General features: G+C 31.2%; 1 protein-coding gene across 14 annotated transcripts in view; it reads left to right on the top strand.

The window, feature by feature from the left end:
* The first annotated feature begins 355 nt into the window (after window positions 1-355).
* Window positions 356-27,925, top strand: part of LOC130891247 (kazrin) — a 49,794-nt gene continuing 22,224 nt past the window's right edge. For 5 of the 14 annotated variants that reach the window (XM_057795869.1, XM_057795878.1, XM_057795867.1 and 2 more), the window contains exons 1-5: window positions 372-906; window positions 16,041-16,156; window positions 17,095-17,626; window positions 22,613-22,900; window positions 27,378-27,505. In XM_057795869.1, the coding sequence (XP_057651852.1) occupies window positions 16,118-16,156; window positions 17,095-17,626; window positions 22,613-22,900; window positions 27,378-27,505 (987 nt within the window). In that variant the 5' untranslated portion in view covers window positions 372-906; window positions 16,041-16,117. Of the gene's footprint in view, window positions 907-16,040; window positions 16,167-17,085; window positions 17,627-22,612; window positions 22,901-27,377; window positions 27,506-27,925 lie in introns of those variants that run through there. The other 9 variants (XM_057795876.1, XM_057795873.1, XM_057795874.1 and 6 more) reach the window with 5 other exon arrangements.

The following is a 27,925-nucleotide window of genomic DNA, read 5'->3' as shown; positions in this document are numbered from 1 at the left end:
GCTAATTTCCTTTTTCTGTATTTGTTTATGTATTTTCAAAATCAAACAGTAAGACTTACTACGTCAACATTTTTTGAGGTTTTCTAGAGATATCCATGAAAAGTTCGTCCTACGATTTAAGATTTTGTTCAAAATGTAACGAATACTAGGAAAGAAGACACCGAAGTGGTTCCCAGATTCTCATTACCCATCTCTTTAGATATATAGAATTACTTTTTATGCTGCTATAGGCATTGATGATAAATGACGTAGATAGCGAGTGAATAGAGATTAACGCCAGCCCTGTCCCTCCGTCCTTTTGGCGAAGGGTCTTTTCCGAAGGGCGAAAAATGGCAAAAGCGACTGCGCTATCACCACAACATTCTCGTCAATGAATGAATATAGTCCGTTTTTCGTTCCGTGACTATGAAACCTTCTAAATTAATTATATAAAAAAAGGTGACCGATGCTCTCGGTTCGGGCAAAAGTCGTCGTCGTTTTCAGTTCGCTTTCGATTCTTGACGCGCTTATTTCTCGATCATGTAGTCCGAGCGATATGTTTCCGGGACACAGCAACTTCCGTTTCATGGGTCAATAAATTAAACAATGACCAGCAATAACCCAGCGAATCGTACAAAAACCGATCAAAATAATCCCCTCTAACATCCGACCTTCAAAAAATAAACAATAAAGAATTCACATTTCACTGATAATCATATATGAGGTTGTGAGATATTGATGCTGTGGATCAAAATTAAATGTAACATACTAAAATTTAAGTGTATTTATAGAGTCTAAGCAAAGTGTGGCGGTATGATAAATTTATATCGGGACAATTTTTCTTTTCTTGATTGTTGTTAGCTCAATAATTGAGGGCGTGTCTAATAGACAATGCAACGTTGACCCACATTTCTTTATTGTTTAAGGGTAAGTACCTATCTTTGTTGATTAATTTACGTGACAGGTGGACGCACAATATTGAATATGTCAATAAGTGTGATGTTTGAATGGACAACAATTAAAACAGATTTTTTGCGAATTTCTTATATTTTTTTTGAATAATCGTATTGGATATTGAAGTTTTTCAGTATATATTTGCGACACTTAATGTGAAAAATACTCGGGATCGCAAACGTTGTTCGAAAGTGAAAATCAAGAATTCGTAGTTTATGAATGAGTCTTTAATATTCAATGTATATTGTTTATTGTTTGATTAAAGAATTTATGAAATTAATAACAAAAATGATGAACTAATGAAATCAGATTTCACACATAACAAACTCTTTTTCATACTCTTACAAAATCACTACTTACAATAATTTCAAAATATTAAAAATAAGTTTCGATTATGTTAATTCGAATAATACTTTTATATACGAGGTTTGTCTAATAAAGAAGCAAAACATTTTTTTCATAATCATTTAGATTTTTTAACTTAGTCTCCTTTTAAATTTATTCACTTAGTCGAGCTATGATCCAACTTTTTCAACCTATTCAAGTCATAGTCTTTCTCCTCAATCTCCTCAAAATAGGCATTTAATTACAAGTGAAACTTTAAGGTTACGAAACAGAAAAAGTCGCTAAGAGCCAGATTTGTTGAATGCGGAGGGTGGTCAACCAGTGCATTTCGTGAATTCTAGCAAAAGCTATCGGTTTTCGTTTTTGCAATTTCTAGAAAATTATACGTAATACACTCCTATTATTGTTTCACCTTTTTAAAAACGACAACATTGCTATGATAAACCCAGAAATCAGTAGTCATCACTTGTCCGGTCGATGAAATCATGTTTGCCTTTTCCGGAGCAGATTCCTCCTTTGTAATTCACCGTTATGACTGTTTTTTCACTTAAGGTGTCTAGTGGTGGATACAGGATTCATCTGCAGCTATGAATCGACGTAAAAGATACGACTTATTTTGCTTATTTTTCAAGTGTTAGGGTGAGATACCATCATATCGGACCTAGGCGGCTTGAATGATGGCCCATTCCTAACCAAAGTTTAAATAAAGTCCTATTCGGATCTTCGGGCGGCCGCTGGTCTGAAGAATCTGTCTAGCAAAATATCCTTTAGGTAGATTTCTTCAATATACGATGTCATAACACGAATATAAACGCTGTAAACGAACATCTGCATTCAAAGGAACTCATATTATTCTCTATCATCTCTGCCGATTGGAAATTCGTGTGAGTACAACCGATACCAAAAAAGGAAAAATGGCGGTTCCCAGCAACTATCGTCCGATTGCTCTGGTTCCAGCCATTGCCAAAGTCATGGAGAAAGTCGTTGACCAACAAATCTTAAGAATCTGAAACTATAGAGAAATGTGGGGAATCCAGATCAATTGAACTGGATATTTCGAAGGCTTTTGATAGAGTTTCGCATACCAGTCTTCTAAATAAATTAAGATCGTCTCTCATCGACTAGCTTAGTAGCTTTCTCAAAGACTGATCCATCCATGTCGCTATGGATTAATAGACCTTAGAGTTTGGTTTGAGGTCAACGATGGTGTTCCCCAAGGATGCATCTTGTCACTTACTCTCTTTCTCCTATGCACTAACGATCTACTGCAAACTCGATATATAGCTTCGCCGACGAATTACTATTGTTTTATTTCCATTACAACCTCCCTACTGTTATTTATGACGTGTAAATTCTTTCAGAATTATATTTTGATTTGATTTATGGAGAGTTTTTATCATATTGGGAAAATTGCTCTTTTTGATATAGACCTTTAGTTATAAACCGTACAGTTGAGTCGATGTAGCATGAAGAAACATTGAAGTAAAATAATTTTGACAGCTCTTGTTAAAATAAACCTTCAAAAATGCATCCTCGTTTATTATTTCTAAGGTCTCTCAAACATCTTAGGAAGTACGTGTTTAATAAGCTCTAAAAATCAGTTACTGCACTAAATAAACTGAATGATAACCATTTTATAAATAAATTTCAAATTTGTGGCATTACAAATTACGACAAACTTTATAACACTATTTTATTTCTGGATTTAGTGCTTTGTTCTATAAGCTCGAACGTGAAAGTTTTGCTCATTGACCATAATTCATTTGAAAAAATCTTTCACCACGATGAGATTATTAAGAGCTGGTTCCGAATATATAATAGATAAACTGAATTTTTTTAGAATAAACTAAAATAATTACAAATGAATTATACCTTGACGATTTTAATAAGAATCATTCCAGTTATTGTGAATAATCTAGCGAAATATATCAACAAAGTAATTAATAATTGAAATAATAGAGTTTACCGACATTTTTAATTATTTTCAAATACACTGTTTCAATTTGGATTAATAACAAAAGTTGTTTTGTTGTTACGGACTGTCGACCGTGAAGGTTGATTCAATGAATATAAAAGTTTTATCTAACCTCGGAAGTCGATATGTCTTTTGTTCAATTGAATTTAACCAACTCTAACTAATGGAATTTGGTAATTGAAGAAGAGCGATGTACATATGGCTGGGCTAACCTATTCAATGACGAACGCTACGTTAAATAATTTTCGTTCTATTGAATTAAAAAAGTTTGGATGTGATGATGAAAAGATTCAGTAAAATTTATGACTAGCAACATTAATTTATTTTCTATAAAAGGAACATAACGTTGATGATTACGGAGCTAGATATTTTCTATTAAGTAAGTAGTCTGGGAAAACAATAAAACTTTTTGCTTTCAATTCTCTCTCGAAGAAACTTGTATCTGAAAGTTAAATAGTATATATTATTATTGCAAAATTATCATTGTGTTAAGTAAGCTAAAAAAAATATTAAATTTTGCAAGTTAACTAATCTTGATTTTTATTTTGTTAAAGTTTAGAAAATAAGTTGCTGATCATCATTTTACCAGTACCAGATGTTGCCTACTATGTTTGATGGGATTTATATTTGTTGCAAAACTCAATCTTTATTACAATATTTAAAAGGGATTTCTGTATATTAATTTTTCAAATTTTGAGACAAAAGTTAATTGGACTGAATCGTTAGACATTAATGATAAAGAATCTGAATTTTGGCAAGTTGTTCTTTCAAATTTTAAATTTTTATAAAGATATATCGGTTCAATCTTCATTACAATATTTAAACGGGATTTCTGTATATTAATTTTTCAAATTTTGAGACAAAAGTTAATTGGACTGAATCGTTGGACATTAATGATAAAGAATCTGAATTTTGGCAAGTTGTTCCTTCAAATTTTAAATTTTTATAAAGATATATCGGTTCAATCTATATTACAATATTTAAACGGGATTTCTGTATATTAATTTTTCAAATTTTGAGACAAAAGTTAATTGGACTGAATCGTTAGACATTAATGATAAAGAATCTGAATTTTGGCAAGTTGTTCCTTCAAATTTTAAATTTTTATAAAGATATATCGGTTCAATCTATATTACAATATTTAAACGGGATTTCTGTATATTAATTTTTCAAATTTTGAGACAAAAGTTAATTGGACTGAATCGTTAGACATTAATGATAAAGAATCTGAATTTTGGCAAGTTGTTCCTTCAAATTTTAAATTTTTATAAAGATATATCGGTTCAATCTTTATTACAATATTTAAATGGGATTTCTGTATATTAATTTTTAAAATTTTGAGAAAAAAGTTAATTGGACCGAATAGTTAGACATTAATAATATTTCTGTATATTAGCTTTAGTTGTTTAATTATTAGAAACTATTGCTGTTAATTCAAACTAACTTCATAAAAACATTAAGATTGACGTAGTTCATTAATCTCTCCTACGGCATTTTTTCATCATTAATATCAATTACTGCCACACCATCACCTCGGTATGTTTCAAAGACGAAACTGTTTTGACCCACTAAAGTAGTTAAAAAAAAGATATATATGTTTATGCAGTTTATTAAGATGTTTAATCTCTAAATATAGAAATGTTTTGACGGCTATTAAAAACAAGAGTACAAAAAATATGGTTTCCAATAATGTATTTTGTGTAATTTAGTAGTCGTACTTTCGTTCGTTTTAATCATCAAGATATTAAAATTCCCAATACAAAAAATATGGAGATAACAAACTTTCTGACTTCGAAATTTAATGATGTACTGCAGTAATTAGGAAATAAATAGTCGGAATATACCCAATGAAATTTAATGAGATGCTCTTTTTTCAATTTTAAATAATCAACTCATATATTTCATTGAACATGTGATTATTTTGAACCGTTTCTATTGGAGTAAAAAAATTTGTTCCAACATGCAATTGTATAATTGTGTAAAGTTATTTGACTTTAGAAGCAATCAGTTACTAGAGGATCAAGTATAAGCTTGTACCAGATCTTGAAAGCACAACTGTACAATAGTACGAATTTTTCAGGGAAATTCCCTGAACCCTTCTGGTTCCGCCTTGCTCTACGATCACTAACTCAGCTATAAAAGCAGAAAGCAGAAGTTTGAGGATCTACTCCCCTGTGTAGGATGATTCAGTTCAGATGTCCATATGAAGTTTGGCCTGAGCAACAAGGATTTATGGAGGGAACAAAGAAGCAGAAAAATATAAATATTTGGGCTATCCACAAGCCAGAAGAATACATCAAAGAAAGCTAAGAATAACCTTACAGTTATATACCTGAAAAAAATGTTTAATTTTCCGACTCAAACTATCACAATCAGATAGATAGCCACTGATTTTAGAGATTTAGATATAAAAACAAGAAAAGAATTCTGTAAATGACGATCTTACCATCTCAGATCCTCAACCGGTTTCACTTGTTTCGGAAATTAGGGGGTTGAGGGATACAAGACATGAAAGCTAGACACTAACATCTTTGTAACCTGATGGAGTATTTCTATGAAAAATCTGACCGAAGTGCGTTGCAAAGGACAATTGTAGAAACAGACAAAAAAGCAAAACCCTATTCATTGCAGTGAAAAATCTTTATATCAAAAATGCAACAAATGAATAACTTGACAGATGACAGCAGAAACATTTCTGAAACTAATAATATAATCACCACCACGAAGTACAGACACAAGGATACAAGAAGTCCGAACTAAAAAAACGGCATCAATTTAGGGGACACATATTTCGCCAGTATATTGCAAGAAGTACTTACGCGGGAAGTCTTGTTGCTATTGACACAGAATTAATACTAGTATCTTCAATATAAATCAATTTGACATTGACGAGTCAGGTTAGTCAGTCCGAAAAAATAATAATAATATTGGTATCTCCTGAATACTTGCGTAGCCGGTGGTACAAAAGAGAACTATGATCTGGGTCTATTATTGTGTACATAAATAATATGAAAATCCTATACCATTCGGACTTCTTGTATCTAAACTTCGTGATCACCACAATTTCTGAAAAGTGAGTCTTCTCTTAAACTGCCCTGGTATATTGATTTTTGTAATTATGTAAGCAAATTTTAAATACTAAAAAATCTAAAGTTTTTCAATAGGTAATATTGATCATAGAAAATATTTTTCACAACGTCGCAATATATTATCCATCAGTGAACAATTACAATTACAATGAGTTAATTGTTTGTCGCTATACATATTGAAATGCAGAGCGCATTCTATTAGGTATTGTTTCTACACCCACATATCTATTATCCGGTTTTTGCATAATTTACAGAATGAATATATAGGATAACGGTCAACTGAACGGATATGGTTTCATGTTCATTTTATATTTGAAATCCGACTAACATATTTGGTACCTGCCAATTACTCTTTTTTACAATTCTTGAATTGAATTATATGGATCTATAACAGAAAATATCATATTTATATCGACTAAAAACAAGTTTTCAATTCATACATCACAACCATATTCCAATGTCTTAAACATCCTCATATTATACGAGAATTAGATTACGTTGTCCATGACAATGAATTTCAAATTGAATTTTCAGCTGATTATTTGAAAGTAATAGTTATAAATTACCAACTTTATTTTGCATTTCTGTACCTAAATATGATTTGAAACATCTTAGAGACGAATTATTATTAAACCTATATCAACTCAAAAAAATATATTTTTGAGTACAACTTTAAATAAAGTGCTTTTTTTACTTGATTTTTCTTATACTAAAACGAGTTTCAAAGTTAAAGTTGAAAAAAGAATATTTAATTTACGTCCCTAATGAGATTCGATCTACCAGATTGTCAGCCGCGTTTACGAACCATTGAGCTATCGAAGATATTTTAAATTTGAAAGCTCATTGGGCTAATAATTCATATGAATAATGTATTTAACAAAAAATTCAATTATAAAAATTCTTAAATCAAAGTCAAATAAAAGAAATAGAGAGAAAGTTGCACGTAAAAATATACGAAACTATAAAAACAATATTATTCTCATATTGTCCAATATAACCGATTAGTTGTATTGAATGCCCAATTTTGTATTCATTATCCAACTACTACAATACAAACATTTAAAAATATTTAAAATGTCGTTATGGCCCAAACCGTACAGTAAATGTCGTACGCAGAGTATTGGATTTTCTCTCTGAAATTACATCGAAATACCAATAACCTGGTACATCAACTTAGTGACTCACCCTCTAAATGGAAGTCTAGTCATTCGGAAGGGTAAGGGTGCGGACGTATAGAGGTGCAAGAAGGGCGTCTCTGCGACCAACATTGGTGTTTGTGTTCTTGGGTTTACGTTGCGTGTTTGCTTTTCTCTTTTATCTACCTTTGCAGGATAACCATTATCGAATTATTTAAACGTTAACGGTAGAGGTTTCAGTAGATCTAATTACTCAGCTGAACAATTAGATATAACGTGATTAAAAATTCTACAGTTACATTAAAATTTCATCAACTGTTTTGCTGGTTATGTACTATAAGTAAGTTTAGAAATTAATAAAACTTTAGTTACTACATTTGGATTTATTTTTGTCCAAAAAAATTTATTAACATTGATAACGTTGAGAGAATCTGCATTTTCACGGTGTAGAAATTTCAAATCGTTTGCGAATAGATTCTCTTCTTCACACAAAATCCAAAGACGTTGATGGTTGGATAGAATAAAATAAATAATTTCTCACATTCTCCTTTCTCTTGACAAAATCGAATGAGTAATATGCTTAGCACCTAGTATGTGAAAAATATGTGAATTTAAATTCATTTCTATGGAAAATTAATTTCATGGGAACGTCCTTAAGTAGCGCAGACTGTAAATTGAAATTAATATTTGTGAGACTACTTTCCAGTATTTATTTTAAGAATATTTTTCTCCTATCCAATCTAAAATTAAATCCGCGACAAACTCATGTAATGTTACTTTATTAATAGGTATAGCAACAAACATGAATATCAAAATTTTCAAATTACCATATACATTTTTTTATTTACTATTTACTAAGGGGGCATATTTTAGGATATTACTGAATTCGCGGGTAAATAATCAATACCCAAAAACCCAATCAATAAATACATCGTTGCAGATTCTTTCCCATTCAGCGAATGACTTTCATCACTATTTTTGAACTGACTAACAAGCTACCTACCAATTGTTGCTGTTTGTCTAAATTGTTGATGAGATTCTGAATATTATCTTTTCACGATTAGCCCATGAGTGTACGCTGAGTACTGTGCTTATTGGAATAATGCCATATTGCTGTTTTAAAAAATAGATAGATTTATTCCACATCCAGTAGATGAGCTTATTTCATGATATATCATTGATCAGTGATTACATCAACGTCTACTTTTCGTTTTTTACAGCTCACACTTTTCGAACTATGAAATCTATAAATTTAATCATAAACTATCTCCACACGAAACCCAATGCGATATGTGAGAATATAGCCGACTTAAGAGGATTGGAGTATTTTGGTGGCGCTTCACTACACTGAAAACTAAAAATTTACAACCCCTTCAGACATGATTCAGTTTTGTCAAGACTTTAAGTTGTCACTAATAAAAGTCCCTCTGCAGAAATGTACTGATAAGGGAACAAACGCAGTAGATTTTTCAATCAAATGAAAAATACTAAGGATAGACAACAGAAAGGTTTCCCCCTTCAATATCTCATTGGCAAGAGCCAAAAATATATTTTTTTTGATATCACATGCCGGTGCCCGTATATGATCTGAAGACCTTATCATACTAGTGGATTGCGAGCGTCTTCAAAGCGGAGCGGGCGCGCAACGATCGCGCCGCGCGCGCAACTAATTTGTTGTGGACGCGCAACGAGATCGCTGCGAATAGCAGCGTGGGCGCCAATTTGTACTGTCGCGTACAAACGCTAACCCGTACGCCCCGCTTGGCTACAGTTTGGAACAAAACACGAATGTGAGAGGACGTAGTTGCTCAATCGTATCATCATGGCATCATTGGGAGATTCGGATATTGAGTTATTTCTAAGTGAAATTCAAAACAGTTACTTAATATGGGACCAAAAATTCAGAGAATTTAGTGATCGTAATTAGAAAAAAGGCATGAGAAGAGTATAAAATGATTACAAAGTTAATGCAATGAATGGAAGAGAGGATGAATAAAGACAGAAAAAGTGAATGGCCTGTAACTCGAACTGCTCTCTTCTGTATCGAGTCGAGCATCTTTAGGGTATGTTTGGAAACCGAGCTTCAATATTCTAATAATGGACGAATCTGGGCCTTTCAAAACATTAGAAGCAGTTGCGATGTATACAGTTTTCGGCCTTGGCTAAATCGATCAAGGCCAACCTCAACAGCCAAAAAGCGAATTTGCGTTGATGGTGATATTTTATGAACAGATAGGACCAAATCGTGAGCTGCAGAGCCGGCCTTCTTTGTAAAAATATCTGACTTGGTTTTGCTGCATTAAACTCAATCAGATTGCTTCCACCCCATTCCAGAAATGTAGAACATTTCAACGTATCAAACATATATATATATATATATATATATATATATATATATATATATATATATATATATATATATATATATATATATATATATATATATATATACCTATTTTTTTTAATAATTCAGTAATTCAATTATTGAAAGAGGACATTAAACGGCCAGGTATTTTTAGGGAAATTAATGGTTGTGATAATATTCAATATATAATTCTTTAGATCCCATTTGTTTCATACTGAAATGTCTAACAGATTACAAATTCTTGCAGCGTACGGATAATAATTTATGTTAAAATTTAATTACACTGTTGAAACCCTGAGTAAATCATATCGGCAGAATTTTTAAGGTGTCAGGTGACGTAACTGTTTTAACAAAATAGATGAAAGTTATGACATTATCACAATAAACTCAACCTTCATTTCATAATCTCTAAGTATGAGAAAATTTGAATCCATGAAATTATTCATTTCATCATGAGAATAAATGCATTTGTATAAGGTAACAATAGATAATGAAGAAATAATGAAGGTGTTTAGTCAGCTATTGCACTTGATGCATTCAATGAATTGTTTTTAATTAACAAATGAAATTCTACACGGAAATATACAAAGTATTATGATTAGAGAGATTCTTAGCAATTTTATAAAATCGAAGATTAACAGTCAATTTTAATTATTAGAAACTTTCTCAATAACGGCTAAACGAAGCGGTTGAAAAGCCTCAGTTTTCAGGAAACACAAAAAATATTCATAGAAAAATTGTTTCTTATATTGGTATATCTATACAAACTATTCTATTTTTTCAATACACCTTCCCTTATGTTTTTCCTTTTTTTAATTAGGATTAAATTGTCTGTGTATTCTGTTATTTAATATTTCTTAAGTTTTTTATTTATCTTTCTTAGTATGTACGATAGATTGCAGATACTGAGTCGTATTGGTTTTCTCCTTTATTAATTGGGAATTTTTCAAATCCTCTTTTGTTGGCTCGTACAATTGCTCTTATCAATTTCGTTCTTATCCATTATTCTTCCAGAGCCTTCATCTTTTCACTTTTCCATACCGTATTCCAATATCGATTTGGTGTTCATATTTTCGTTTTTTCACTATCTGTGCAATTGGTTGTGTTACATCTATTGTGAATTTACCTTGCGTGAAGCCACATTGGTATTCTCCTATGTTTGCTTTAATTACCGGGCGTCTCATTATTATAGTTGACATTATTTTTAACGCTACATTTAGAAACGCAATACCTCTGTAATTTTGGTACTACTGTTGATCTTCTTTTTTGTATATTGACCATTTTTACGTTTTTTCGGTATCCTTTACTACCTGTTCCTACAGTTCATTTCTGCTAAACTTTATCAGTTCTCTGTTTATTCCATCTTTTTGAGGGGTTTTCCTTTTTCCATTACTTCATTTTTTGTTGATTAATCTGATTGCTACTCTTCATTTTCTTTCGATTAATCTATATTTTCCATCAACAGTTATTGTCTTTAAACTCAGTTTCCTCTACCATTACTTCGATTTTATTTTGTATTCGCCTTATTTTACCTTCTCATTTATTTTCATATAAAATACTTTTGTCTCATTATCCAGTCTGTTTTTATTTTGTCTTCACATCATTATCTTTATGTTTTTCTAATTGTTAAATTGAATTTTTGTATCTTTTTTCTTCTATATTGTTTGTAATCACCTTAACTTTACATTTCTTAATTTTCACATCTTGATGGTAGTTATTCTTATCTTTTGATGATCCTCTTTCTTCCTTTTCTAATTTCAGTTTGTTTTTACATTCATTATTTTCATTCTTGTTGCCATTACATTGACCGGAATCAGTATAAGCTTCTCATATGTTCGTACATCTCTTATTGATTGATCTGGGAGGTATTTTTTTTAGTGAGATGAGGTTTAAGTTATTTTGTGAACTCTAGTGTATGGAACGTTGTCCATTGCTATTAGTTTTATCAAAGATTGTGGCTTTAGTTGAATGATTAATATATAAATTGGATAAAACATTTTATTCTCTTTTTTCATAAAGCCTTCAATAGGAATATGAGAACGACTGTTACTTCAGATTGAAAACTGCTTTTCTTTTTCTGATAATTTCCTTCATACGTACTTTGACATGATTATTAGATGCAATTAAATTAAAATGCATTTATTTTAAAAGGTTTTGCCATCGCGAGTAGTTGCAGACAACTTTGCCTCATTATAATTCGTTCAATAGATTCCCGGCTGTTTTATTTAAAGAAACTTTTAAAACTTTTCCGAGCATTTAGCATATCTACGAATAGCCCTTAGTCTCTATTTATCTTCCACTCGACTTCGGTTTCATACTTTCTGTAATCTACAGTTCTCATTCTCCGCTAAAATTCTTACGTAATTGGTATTTCAAGCTTTCCGGTCTTGACGTTTCTACCGTTATGGAATAGATACAGTCGAATTAAATTCTTCTCCACTTCAGAATACAGCGAAGAAATTATATAAATGATTCCTACATAAGTTAAAAAAAAACTTTTTCAAAGCATATCAAATTAAAATTGTTAAAAATAAAATTTTTCTAAAATTTGAGGTCTTAAATTCTTAAGTCATACTAATCTAGTATAGTAAATCTCCTACGCAGGGCTGATAGGTGTAAAATTTGTTACGATGTAAAGAGAAAATTTGTAGTGATAATTTCTACAAAACCATTTTCCGAAAAATTTGTTTTCAGCGTGAACGGGATTTGAACCTACGACCGCCGAATCAGTCAGCTCAACTAACGAACGCAATTAAAAAGCTGGAATATATTAACAGTAATAAGCCCAAAAGGAAAGTTACAAATAAGCATACAAACCAAAAACCCATATACAAGTGAGGCTAATATAAGCATGTTTATAAAAATATGATTTACTATGATTAAAAATTTTATTCACAACCTGTAACTTGTAAAGCCTCTCTATTTTATTTGGTAGGTGCAGTTCTGGGATAGATATTGTACTTTTTCAAAATATGAACTTTCAATTGGCCTCAATAAATTAAGCCTGTCCTTGATAGTCTACTATCGAAATCTTGTGTTCATTTCATTCATATTTTGTTATAATACATTCATTAATTGTCCTGTTTTTTGTCCAGCAACCTGAATATTCTCCGATAACCACGGTTCGTAGTTTCTTACTTTCAAACTATTCACTTTTTTTGTAAAAAGGAATATCGCTTCTTTAAATTGAACTGAATTTAGAAATATTTTAAAAATTACTTGAAGAACTAACTATCATTTGAGGAAACTTCTCATGTATCATGCGTTCCTTTTGTATTGAAATTTGAAGAAGGATCATTAAATTGATTTTTCGCGTTTCTAGAAAACTTCATTTTGTGATCTAATAAATGTTGTATACTAACTAAACATGGAAACTCTCCTATTACACAATTTATTATTGATTAGAATTCTCTCGGTAACATCTTATGTTTCGTTAGCGTGACACTAATTCGTTTTTGCAGAATCTCGTATTAAACGTTTCTTGTTCTGGTCTCCAGTTGCTCCGGTATATTCTATGGAGGTAAATAAAATTAGTTGATGAAATATTATTCAGTAGAGCATTCTCATGTAGGCGAATGTCTCCCGTTTCCAGTAACACAGCGTTTTTTTGTATGACATGAGAATAGCAATGCTATATCAGTAACCCTAGGGATCTGATTTATTTCAAGAAAATGAACGGGGATAAATAACCACATATTAGATTAGTTGGATTATTATACAGAAAGTCGGATTAGGAAGTATTTAATTTTATTACTTAAATAGATAATCTGAAGAATGAACTTTAATAATGATAAAACTATGAATATCTAGCTTCTTTATGAACAAATAAAGGAGAAATTCCTTGATAAAGGGAAGGATATTATTTTTATTTGTTTGTTTGTGTATTTATTGTTATTTTATTATTATTAAAATTTGAAAAAACATATTTTAGCGTGAATTTTTATTCATGTTTTTGTCAGTTTTAACTATATTTTGGAATAACTTCAATTAAGATTCTTTTGAAAATGCTCATAGTGATGAGACTAGAATAAAATATAAATAAAAAATCAAACTACGAGTTCGAGCTCTTTCAATATTTGTCTAATATTATAATGCAGTATATTTGTTGTCATAGATAATTGGAGCCGTTGGTCCAAAAAAGAAATTTAATGTGGATTGAACTATCCTTTCTTTTCTGTTTAAAGTTAATCATATTTCTAACAATAAGATAGATACGTATTATTCTGAATTAAACTAAATTAATGAAATTTACACATGTTATATTCCTGTATCATGTATAAATTCAAGATATTCACATTAAAAAAAAACTTTATTCAATAAAGGCGATACAAACTAAGCATAGTTGTGTTATTGATAACGATGACGCTTAATTTCTATTTTACCATTACACGATGTACTGGATTTAATAGTTCCATCATTATAAATTATCATCAAAAATGTATCTTGAAATATTCATAGAAAATTCATGAGCTGCCAATACTGAATCTTCTTATCATTTATCTAACATATATTCAGGTGAAGCAGCAGTATAAATGGACTTCTCGAACGATTCCTTATTTCTGATACTGGAATTAATCAAGCAGAAACGAAAACCGTTTGGATTGATGTACGGAACAGGATGGTTAACATATCAATGACGTTAAAGGATTTTCAAGAGAGCGGTGCCCCTTTCCTCTTTTCCTGCAAACACTTGGCATTAGCCGATAGGGTGTCAAAATATAACTTTTGTTACGTTTAAACTATAATCAAATGAAAAGCTATTTCAAAATTATTACCTATTTTGGAAATAAAGTTGTTTCAGTACAGTTTCCAAACGTATGCATTTTTGTAATATGTATAAAAAAGAATGACATATAATTTAGATTATTTCATTTTCTAATTTAATCGCCGACGATGCTACATTTCTAACAAAAGGACATGAAAACGTCAACATCCAGTTTCTAAAGGTAGCTAAATTTTAGTTGGATTCAAACAATTTGAAATTGAACGAAGCAAAACTAAAAAAATAATCTTTTGCTCTGTAAAACGAGATACCAGAGGGGAATCTGTGAATTTACTGGTATATATAGTTGGCATATAGACTGTCCTTGCTAAAAAATTTCATCACAGCTTTTCGCAATGAGACAAATGCGTTTTTCTATTGGCAGTAATTGCGGTATGTGCACGATTTACTTTGTTTTGATTCACAGGCAGCTGGCTTATGGTTTCTCTTTATGGGGCACCTCTAGTTGGAAGACTATATTTCGGTAATGAGAAGAAAATGTTTCCCAATCTCTTCAGCAACCCTATTTAAAGAAGGGACAATACATGTTACATGTATTAAGTTTGAATAAAATATTTCAAAATTTTTCCTAATCTTTTTCATGTACAGTGCTGCCTCTCAGGGGTGAAAATCTGGCCACTGTCAGGGAATTTGTTTCTTCTAACTATTTAGAAGCAGTGGGATAATATTTTGGCAGAATGTCATAGCTAAGAATACTATTAAATAAGCAGTATAACGTCCTCTAGAATAGGTGGTTTCATAAATACATATGTAAAAATGTTTATTCCGAATTTTAGCTAGAATTTCCTTTATTACCTCCAAATATAAGAAACTAACATCGATTCTTCGTAGTGTTGATTCTCCTGATACATTGAATTTGCAATATTTTTCGAGAAAAGATATGAAGTTTTGATTACCCAGGTTTTACAATGAAATATTTAATTTCATACTTATATATGTCTCGTTATATATGTCTTATTCGTTTATATTTCTGAACATGGGTTGGAAACATTGCGTTGTGACACGTATCAAGATTTCATCTTACTCAATTTCTTATGTATACTAGTACTTATAATATATAAATAGTACATTCAACGACTATAAATTTATCACGTAAAATCAGTAAAAGAATAAGAGACAATAGTAAAATTTTAAATGATAATAAATACTTCTAAGTTTAAGAAAAAGTTTTTCTCAAGTAGCTTTTAAAAAAATACACTATTCAATTCGTATGGGTTATTCGTGTCGCACTAAATCTTGGCCTTATCAAGATATATTCATAACATCTACCATAGTTGAAGAAACTACTATTACCTAATAGTAGAAGAACCAATAAATCACTGTATAGACTCAACAACTTTTTTAAAAGATTGGAAAAATGGCGCGGTCGTACACAAATGGGCATGAGTGATATGACCTATTTCGTTTGTTTCAGATGTCTTGCATTGTTGTGCGGATCGGGAACATTACAATGAGGAAGGAAATATCTACGTCGAGTGACGTCATGACATCATGGCGCTGCTAATGCGACGTCTCCTTGTAGACGCTCAGGTAATTCTAGGTAACTACACACACATATACTAACTATTTATTTCTATTTTTCTTAAACAATACTTGTACAAATTTATGAAAATGCTTTCAATAGCTTGTCAGATAGAAATTTATCATGAAAATTCATTAACAAATAAAGGGTAGGGCAATAATCATGCAATTTTTGATGTTAAAATCATACACAGGTTTGAAAAGTTGTGGTAAGATAAGCTTTATTGTCATAAGAAAATAGATAATATAAAATAACAGTTTGGCTTAATAATTATAATACAGGTTCAAATTACAAGACCCCCATAAGGGCAAACCATAAGAAGGATGTGATTCGAACAACGGGTAGTAAGTTGTTAAAGCCGTACAAGAATCGAGCTGTTTAGACACAGATTTTATGGCAAAACATGCAGAGAACAATTTTTTCGCCAAGGTCTCGTACGTTATTTCGGAGTTCGAATTAATAAAAAAAACAATCACAAATAAAACGACATAATTTGGTGGGTACACAATAACCAATAATTAAAATAAGAAAGACCGCAAACATTGTTAAGGAATTCAATTCCTCGATGTAATATGAGCATCAAACAAAACAGATATGATAAGCACTTGGAAATAGTTGATACCTCATATCAACAACAAATTCTAACAATTCTAAAATAAAGGACAGATGCGGATTGAGAACGGTTACTAAGAAACACTGTATATTTGGAAAAATCGGTAAAAAGTACGCGGAAATCCTAGATGTAGAGATTGATTAGCTTTCAGCAGGTCAAGAGGACAATAAAGTAAACCCTGGGCAATACCATAATTTATGAGAGAGACTAATATAGTGGATATGCTATCGGTAGTAATTTTTAAAACATACTTCACGCTGCTATTTAACATTGAATTAAATTCTTTTATCAACAGTTTTTTCTAGAAATTTCTGTTCACTCTAGCGGTTTTAGGCAAAGCTTCGCAGAATGGTAGAAGAACATTCAACCGACTTAACCTCTCGGATAGAATCCGATTACCCCAACTCTAGTCCCGCCGCTGTCCCCAGCCCCGCTTGCAATGCCCACGAAGTAAAAGTTACAGAAACCCTCCCAGCTACTACGGTGGGTCAAATCGATGTAACACCCCTCAAACCCACGCTTGGTGATGGCAAAATCATCGATTGTGATGTAGATATTAAGAATTCTGATGATAATAAGAAAAACAATAAGTCAAATAGACCAAAATGTATTGAAAGTAAGAGAAGTAAGTCATTGTCCGTAGAAATAAATGAAGATGTTTGTAAGGAAGATGTCAAAAAAACAAAATCTCATCCCATAAAAACTGAAGATTCGGTTGCTGATAACGAGAAAGCCGTAGAAGATAGTAAAGAAGTAGAGATGACGGTCGAGGAGAGTATAACGCCTGGTTTGAAAGGAAGTAGATCGTCGCTGGAAACCAGGTCAGGTTCTCCAAAGCCTGGATGTAGCAGTCAACCTGATGTAGGTCAGTAATTGTATACTTTTAAATATTTGATAAGTACATACTAGATAATCTATCTAATTAATTTCTAATGAACTATGTTTTACATAACCACCTTAAAAATGTTAAAAGATCTTGTACTACCTCTTATAAATCATGAAATCTAAAGGCTGCTCCATTACTGAATAGAGAATTGAATACGAGGAATCATTATCATGTTTAGTGGGTTTTCTGAATCTGATATATATTCCCACGATTCTTTTTTTTTTGGGAAGGCTACAAGGTAGCACGTCATTTCTTACATCAATTTCTTCTAATCGAAGAACGTCTCACAAACTCGGAACCGTGTAATTAATCACAAGGTGGGATCTTGATATGTTACATATGTATTCCAATACAACTTTTTTCTCATATTTTATATTTTCATAATTCCATTATTAGATATAATTTGATTTTTCAAATCCTCACTTGACCTTGTTGTTTACAATTGCTTACTCTTTCAAATTCTTTATGATGTAAATGTCCCTTTTTTATCTTCTTAATGTCTCACAACACATAGTTTGTTTCAAGTAATTTGTTCATGTCGTAGTAATAGTAGTAGATGAAGAAAGATTAGATTTTTTGGTGAAACTTGAAATTTGGATTGTCCAGTGACATTTCAACAGATCTAACATGTGATTCGTTTAGTATAATGCTTCAAAATACGTACCACTCTAAAAAATAACTTCCAGTAATTCATTTAATTTTTGTCTCTTATGCTATACATGATGCTTCATTCTCAACTATATTACCACATGTAGTTTTTTGATGTTTTATTCTCATATCTATATCCACTTTTCTATTTCTGTGTAGGTAATACGATCTATTGACAAAGTGAACGTCACTCATACTGTAATATTTGAGTTGAACTTCTGTATTGGCTATTGTTTATTCTGCAATTTATGTATAGCGCGAACAAAGTTTCATAAAAGAAACAAAGTGCATTTCATTGTTCTAACTTTACGAAAAGTCTTGAGTTACTGTTCACACGACTTGAGTAAACTGGGTAAAATCACTTAGAGCACGATATATTTTGAAATTACGTCAAAGTAAATGCTAAGAAAAATTTTCCATTATAGGGAAGTATGAGAGTAAACAAATCTGATTTAGAAAGTTTCTTTTTTGACTAAGATGCTGAAATTTATACTGTGAAGTATAATAAGCAGAGTGCTAAGCATACAAGTCAAACTTATTCAAAAGTTGGCCAATATTTTAAGTGTGCTTGCGCCTATATATTTTACCATAGTTTGTGCGAAATGTTAGTTTAGGGGTGCTTTAGAAAAATAAGACTTTATTGATACTATATTCAATAGATATATTGAATCGAAATGAAATTAAAAATGAGAAAGTTTCAAAGAATATTACCTCTTGGGAATGGGGCTTAACTTGTGTTTGTGAAAGTTTTCTGAGACTTATGATATAAGGATATGATGAAGTTGGTAAAACAAAATTTTCATAGTCCGTTTCCTGGAAATTTTCCGTGTAGAGCCACGATATTTTTGTTGTAATTGTAATGTAAGAGATGGAATACCTACAGGAACTACTGCATTCTGTATTATAATCTAGCCATGGATTGATATACTGCGATGAGTAGTGGATATATTACACCATGTGTACCATTTCAAAAAGAAAACAACGGTCTTGACTGAGTATATTTTTGTATTCTCCTTATTTATTGCTAGCTCTAACGACATTGTCATCAAAATGATCTAGAATAATTAAATTGAAGCCTTTGTCATTTCATAATTGAAGTACCATCATTGGTGCTTCCGTATCCATGTCTCATCTACTAACACACCCAGCTTAGTTCAAGATTATCTGCAATTTCTTCAATCTGGGCACTCGCATAGTTTCAGACAATTGCAACATACGTTTGTATTGAAGCAGCAATCTAGAATTTAAGATAATTGTTTATATTCAGTGTGCCTGGAAGTCGACAAAGTCCTGAAGAGGTTTATCTGCTAAATGCTTCGTTATTACGATGTTGTCGTAATAGTAACGTTTTAGCTTTGATAAAGCTTTTATAGTTGATATACAGTGTATAATTTTAAAGGTTAAAGCCCTTCTCATAGTATATTGATATTTAGTAAGACTAGCATTAATGCATCTTTCAGTACATTTTAAATTTCTTGGCACCATACGCTTCTGTAATGAAGTGAATTCATTTCCATTGCGTTCTTTTGAAATGCCGATAGTATCTTCTATGTCTCTAAATTTAATCAGACATTCGTTCAATAATTTTTGGTGATCTTTTCAGTTTAGTCAGTAAAAAGTTTGAAATGCATTGTAATATACCAACGACCATTTAGACCTTCGTTATCTGAACAATTTCGCTTTCATCGGATGAAAAAAAATTATTAAGGGATTATGACGCTCGTGCTAAGCACTAATATTAACGTGCTAGTGAAAGAGATTAGATTTCTCTTTGGAAATAATTAGATCCCTTATTAGACCGTTTAACTTCGATTGTCTCTTTCGGTTCAAAGATTTCATCAGAGCGACTTGAAATCTGTTCTTACTAACTGGTCTTTGATTGTCTCGAAAATCCCTTTATATTGAAGAAACAAAATAAGATATTGAAACCAATCATTTAATTTTGTGTAACAGTTGAGATAACAGATGTGACGAATATCCAAATCGAAATATACATTATAACCTTGTCAGTTAATGATGCAAACCTCTTTTTTGACTTTTTGATGCGTTTTAACTTGTTAAGAGACATATTACAAGGTAAAAAAGCAAATAATTGAGTGGGTAAATGCTTAAAATTCACATCTAAGTACAAAATATATAACCAACATGTTTCCTTTCATATGTATCTATATTTCCTCCACGTGGTTTAACATATTTTTTACACCTGGATACGAATACGTTGAGGCTTTTGTCGCAAACAAAACTTCATATAAACACAAAAAAATAAAAGAGATTTTCTTTATATACTCGATGAATGCAGTAATCTCCCCGTAGGATCTCTATCAGCTTTAGATTTATTTGAAAAGAAATTCAATCGGAGAATTAATTCTCACTTTTTGCGAAGAAGGTGCTTGAGTTATCGATTCAACTTACTTGAAATATTTTTTTAATAAAACAGTTTGAATGATGTGAAATATCTGGTTACACAAATACGAACGTGTTTGATATTTATTTAATACGACTATAAAAAGTTGATAGGAAAAAACATGGGATTTTACTTTTATTTTCGGAAATAGATCTCATCCCTTTTATGTTTATTACATTGTAAGAAAACCGTAAAATATTGTCGTGAAACAAAAAAATATTCAATTAAACTGAAATAAAACATTTTTATGACTCCATTTTATTGTCGTCGAGAGTTATTTGGTTCCATTCTATAAATTCATTCTTTTCTTTTTCCAATAAGATTTCCAATTGGCAATTGAGTATGCAAAAATAGTAAAAACTAGAGTACATTTACAAATTGAATGAAATTGTCTAAAGCGACACTTTTGAAATGCCCCAGAAGATAAAATTATAGAAAATGTTCTGCAGTAAACAAACTAGATCTACTGAATAAGAGAGGAGCTTTTTGTGTATTGAAAATATTGAAGAAAAATTGGAGTACTTATAATATGACACAAAAATAATCAAACAGAAGAGTGAACTAACTCAGAAAATATCTAAATGATAGTCTAGACAGTACTTAAAAAATTGACGGCATTGTATTCGTTATTGTTATGGAAATACGTCAGAAATGGAAATATTAAAAGTTAGAATATAATAAATCATGTTCGCATGTTGTAGTATCCGTTGTTCATGGCTACTGGTCAATTTGGCTATAGTCTGGTAAACAGTTTCTACTCTGAGGGCCCTATGGAGATCCCTGTTACTACAGTAACAGAGTATATGAGCCACGTCTAGAAAAGCAGCAGAGCATACTTCGTTTTCCTCTAAGGACTTTTCGATTACATCTGTGATTATATGAACTATCATAGTTTTTAGCCTCTTAAGGAGGAATTTTTCGTACAATTTCGAAACTACAGCAACAAAGAGATAGACTGGTAGGATGTAACATCCTGGGGAAACATGTTAGTGATATTTTCTGTAGCGACTTCTTTTGGAGAAGTAGGTACTACAATGGAATCCTCCTAGAAATATGCCAGAAATGGAAATATTAAAACATAGAACATAATAAATTATGTAACAGATAACAAAAGAAAGATAAGGAGAGAGAAAGAGAAAAAATGAAGTTCATTGAAAGCTCTACAACAGAGGTTAAATACATTTTTTATGCAAACCTATTATTTAGAATGTAATTACCCAAAATATCTCGGCAGGAGTCAAATTGCATTAACTTATCTATCCAAACCTAATCTAACCCAACTAAACTTAATCTCCTCCAAGTGTGTAAGCGAGTGGTAGCAAGCGTCGCTCTTCATGATAAAAACAGACTTCTGCCAAGATATTTTGGTTAGGTTAGCGTTCTATCGAGCTTTTAAAAAAATAGAGAAACCTTGAACAAAGTATATTAAAAGGATAAAATGAGTTTTTATGAACAAAATCTTATTTCATCGAACTGTCTTCGTATTAAGTTCTAGTGTATGATTAATAAAAAACCTTATTGGGACAAAAGCAAAAGATAGCCATTCAAAAAAAATTAAATAAAATTAATAAAAATGGATGTGAGATAACGCGTTGAAAATATATTAGGTCTTCAAAGAAACCCTACTTTGTTAATTTGTCAAGGAGAAATATGAAAAAGTGTAGAAATCAATAGTCAAACCTATTCTCCTCTTCGGATGTGACAAACAAGAAACTATGAGTGATACACATTTTTATAAAATGTAGTTTGGACCATGTAGAATGTTTTCCACGCCAATGACCACGCAAACATTTTTAATTTGATGTTTTTTGATTATGTATTTCACGAATCAGATATAAAAAAAGTTAATGCCATCTGGTTATACGAATATAATTATTCAAACCATGATTTTTTTACATTTCCACTGTTTTTAGGAGATTCGTCTTCGCCACGTTCACCGAGGAGCTCAGACGGGAATCGCGACGACCTTTCAGCATTGCTACCTTCGCCGTCAAATTATCCCAAATCATCGGCGACTATTCGAAGACTCCGCCAGGAAAACGAGCGCCTTCAGGCGGAAGTGACGAGATTGAAACGACTCGTTGTTTCTGGAGCCACTTCCGTTCTAGCAGAGAGAAAGAATTTGACAGAAAACGCCGATCCTAATTCAGCAACTCACGCTTTGGAATTGGAACTACAATTAGCCAGAGAAGCTTTATCAAGTAAGTAATTAAAATGTTGCTTTATGTAAATTTAAAATATATTGCTCAAAATAATTATCGCATATTCAAGAAACCATTTACAAAATATTTCATTTGGAAAATTAAAAATTTAGTATTAATTTTACATTTTTTTAATACAAATTACAGTATATGCGACAAACTGTTTACTATTATCACTTCACCAACACTTAAAATTACATTATCTGAGGCGCTTTCTGTAACCAAGGTATCGTATATTGATGCCTAAGGCTAATCAGATAATTGTGAGCTTGTTTATCAGCCAAAGAGTCAGTAAATAATCTCGAACACATCGGGATAGACAAGTGAACGGAGTACTTAAATGAATTAATAAGTTAAGAATAAGATAATTGTAGTATAGTTTAATGGATAGTGACTAGTTTAGAATACTGAGTGTTAGTTTATAAATAAATAAAGTAAGTAAGAAACGTGTGTTAACTTCACCCTACCATTAAAAACAGTTTTAATAAGTTATAAGAGAAGAAAAACGTTATATTGGTGTCAGGTGTGGGGTAGTTTAAATAAATTAGAAAGCGAACATTACAATATTCAACAAATGCTGAGGCACAAAAGACTGTTATCCTGAGGGTTACAATCTAATCAGAAATTGCACAAAATGTAAAAGTTGTCTAATCGAGTGATAAGGCAGAATAACGATGTCATGATGTCCTGGTCAAGGCCATCCTAAAAGTGCAAAACCGAAGAGTCCAGATTACTTCTTTATAAAAAAAGCCGTGTAAAGGTATATAAAACAACTAGAAACCTATTTAAGCAATGAAACATTCGTCTGTTCGATTCTCACGGTAGAAGAGGTATAGTTTGAGCCGTTCGCCTACAGTACGGGGTTCTTGGAGGATACTAATATTAATGTAGTCGATAAGCTAGCAAGGTTACCCGACCTCATTCCAATAGAACATATCTCAGATGTACTTGAAGTACCGTTAGAGAACGATTAAATTCACCGAAAACTTTGGAGTAATTCTCTGAAGCTGTTATAGCGGAATGGAATAGGAATTGCGAACAGTATGTGCAAAGTTTGATTTTTAGAATGAGGAGACGCTTTAGGGCAGTTGTAAGAGCTAGAAGGGGTGATACTCGATATTAATTTATATTCTGTTGTCGTTATGGTGGGACAGTAATATTTTGTTTTTGGATTTGATTGAACATAAAGCAGCGGCAAATTATAATTTTCTTAAAAATATCTAATTATTCCTTCAAGACGTCTTGAAATCAAAGTTATTTTAATGTGATAATTAAATATCACTATTTAGGTAAGAGATAGCGAAGTTGGAAAGCTGATAAGTTCGATACATGGCTATATACGAGCATCTTACTGGAAGAAAGTTTTATCAAGTGATTCCTGGAAAATTATGAATAATTTGGTTTAAAGATGACCTAAAAGTTCCTTTTTGCTGAATGTCTCTTGATTAAGAGGGGTTCTAAAATAAGCCCCCTAAATTAACGTGCAAACATTAATTATTTTGATTATTACATTGACGATGTTTCAGAAACGTAGATTTGTTTGTAAACAATGTTTTTTTTAGAATTCCGTTCCCGTCTATAATTTTCCATTATAATTTCGTAAAATTCCATCTGCTTGATGTTGCCCTAATCTTTGTACTTCAACGTAACGATCGATTTCGTTTCAATAAGTGTTTTAATAAGTGAGAACTCAAAAAGTTCGAATCCTGTGGAATTTATGATTCTTCGTGAGTTTCTAAAGAAATTTTACTGGTCGTGGTCGATTGGAAGTAAATTGGTTAAAGTGTTTACATTGAAATTTCTATATTCTATATACACCTTCAAAATCTATCCAGCCACGAGAACTAATATAGATTTATATATGCCATGAATAATTTCAGTACATATTCAAATGAAATTCATTATAATGAAAACATTTATATTAAATCGACATGTTTTATTCAACATTGAAATTAGGTTGTACGTAAAAAACAAACATAACCATAGGCAAATTGTTAAACTCATTAGAACTAATGAATGTTATTATCAACATGAATGAAACATAAACTAAATGTGGTTCGAAATAATTTCCTGTTTCAATCTTTCTGGATATATCCGAATGAGGTCATATCGGAAAGGGTGAACGTATGCAAATCAAATAGAAATACTGTTACTACCAATATTGACTCACCACTATATAAACGCTTAGGGACTTTAGTTTTTCCAATGAAATACAAATTTGATAGAATTATTGAAGTAAATTATTTTAAAAAGAAGGCTCACTGCTTACATGTGGAAAAATCACTCCCATAATACTTTTTGTGAGTATCTTTTGTAGTCTTGAAATTTTGTTTCTAAAGTAGCATATAAATATCCAAGAAAGTTAAACATTATTGTCACTTTAATTTGAAAAGTTCGGACATGGTTAATTGCAGATTACTAGTCTGAGAATAAGTTGATTTAACCTAATGTATACATCAACTTCAACATTATTTGCAGCCTTATTAGCTTGGTTGTTAACTTGGTTGTCTTCCTCACATATTTATGTACTGTTCCTGTATTTTAGGCCATTGATGTTCCGTCTAATTTCTTAATATGGATCTCTTTATGTTTATTTGGTACCATTGTACCATCAATTAACTGTTCTTGGCATATGTCCTGTCCATTTCCACTTAAGGACTTTAAATCTGTGGAGAACGGCTTTAAGTTGGGTCGTCTGTTTTATCTATCCCATTATTTTACGATATCTCTGCTATCCCTTATATTATTTGCTCCATGGATATCTGAATTACCTGAAATTCACTTACAATATCTTCTTTCAATGTGAAGGAGGTACAGTGGAATTTCTGATATCATATTCTTTAGCTGTTTCCAGTGTCTTATTTTTGGTCTATTAGTTTGTTATTCTTTTGTCTTTGCTACTTCTGTGCTTACAGTGCTCATCTCATCAGTTTTCCGTTGTTATTTTCTGGGGATTATTGACGATTAGTATTATATTGACAGTGACCCTTAAATGGTTAAAATATTAAAGAAACCAATCTCAAGAGTTATCGAAAATTATTCTATATAAAGAATATAATATAATATAATAAAAAAATAGAAAGTTTGCAGTAGGTTCTGAAAAGGTGTCGTCATATTTGTTCGGCAAGATGGTTGTTTAAAAGTGAAATCATGACGAAACCATTTCAAAACGTGACTTAAATTACGTCCCAACCGTTTAGCGATGAACAGTACAAAATAATAGACATTAAGAAAGATAGTGATCGCTTCACATTCTAGAAAATACCTAAATAGAGTTTGGAAAGAGAAAAAATATATATCAAAACAAAAAACGCCAATGAGTCTAATAAGTGGCATCTATAAAAAAATGTTGAAAATACTGTGATATTTCTCGTATTTATTTACACTCTTTCTACTCGTGGGGTAAATTAATAAACACTTTCCCTTACCTGTTTAATTTATCTACACAATACGCTTATAATAATTTACTTATAAATATCACTTAAATAATTTATGCGATTATTTTCAATAATTCGTTCTTTTCGCGACTATTTATTTAAAACTAAATAACTGCGTTTACACAAATTATTTATATACCAAAATAAAATTCTATATAGTTCTAGAACAAAAAGGATATAAATAAATACACTTTCCTAGGAATTATTCCGAAGAAATACTGTGAATTAACCGCCTGCTAATAAAAAAATTATATACTAATAAGCATCAAACGAGTTCTGCCATTTATAAAATCTATGAAAAGCGCCTCGCGAATTCACCGAATTTACACATTTCAAAATATCTGTATTTAATTATGCAATACACATAAAAACTATTACAATAACCAACAACACAATAGATTTGATGTAGGAAATAACTTGTAATGTACTATTTTAACCTTGAGGAAATCAGTAAGTATCAAACTTATGGTTAATAATACGCAAATGATGAATTATGATTTTCTTTATTAGAATTTGTCTTCAAATTCGATCTCTTAATTATTAATATATGAATTTGAATCAATATTAAAGTGAGGTTAAGTGGGAACTTCGAACAGAATTTTGAGAAAATAAAAGCAAATTAAGTGTCTGTTAGTTAGAAGATTACTAAAAAAAGCAATAATACAACGTTGATCATAATATTTCCGTTGAAATAGTGTTTCATGAGAAAAACCTTATGTCAATGAGGTTAACTATTTATTCAACTGTAATAATGAAACTCGGTAAATCTGAATAAGAGGAAAAATTCATTCACGGAAAGAAAATTTCTAATAACGGTATTTTTTGGTAAAAAAACTTTCTACATTTTGAGACAATGAGTTTATTTTTTTTAATTTGAACCATGGAGAGTTGTTGAAAATAATTAAGGATTATTGATTGATACTCAACTCAGAGAATCTTACATCGACAAAGTTAATTTTGATGTTTCTATTTTAAAAATTCTGAATACGTGAAATTCATATTATAAAGGTGATCTATCTAAAATAATCTAATTGTTTCAGCTCTAAAAGCAGATAAACGGCGACTGAAAGCCGAAAAGTTCGATTTATTGAATCAAATGAAACAGTTGTACTTGACGCTGGAAGACAAAGAAAAGGAACTCCGAGATTTTATCAGAAGTTACGGCCAGGTAAGAATGCTTTCTAATTTAATTATACGATTAATTGTTTTAATTTGTTATTTGATCCTTTAGGATCATTTAGGGAAACTAATGGATAGATACCATGAAATTTACTTATCTAATTTTTATTATTTCATTGTTGCTAGAATTTATTACGTTCTTGATTAAATTTTATCCCCAAGCGATTATATTCCATATAATCACCTTTAATTACTGAATAAATTACTCAATTTAGAAGCAAACTTTTTGCAACCGCCCCCGATAGATTGAGGTAATCCAATAACGGGAAATGAATTTTCCCCCTACCTTTTATTTGAGGGAGAAATAAGAAATAAATCTTTTGCATGGGCGGTACAGCAGAAAGGGTATCAATTATCCGGGTGTATTTATAACAAAATTGAAATTAGGGTCAACTAAACACTTAGTACT

This window comes from Diorhabda carinulata, chromosome 3 (genome assembly GCF_026250575.1).
Source record: "Diorhabda carinulata isolate Delta chromosome 3, icDioCari1.1, whole genome shotgun sequence".
NCBI classification, from domain to species: Eukaryota; Metazoa; Arthropoda; class Insecta; order Coleoptera; family Chrysomelidae; genus Diorhabda; species Diorhabda carinulata.
This window is presented reverse-complemented; position numbering and strand designations above follow the sequence as displayed.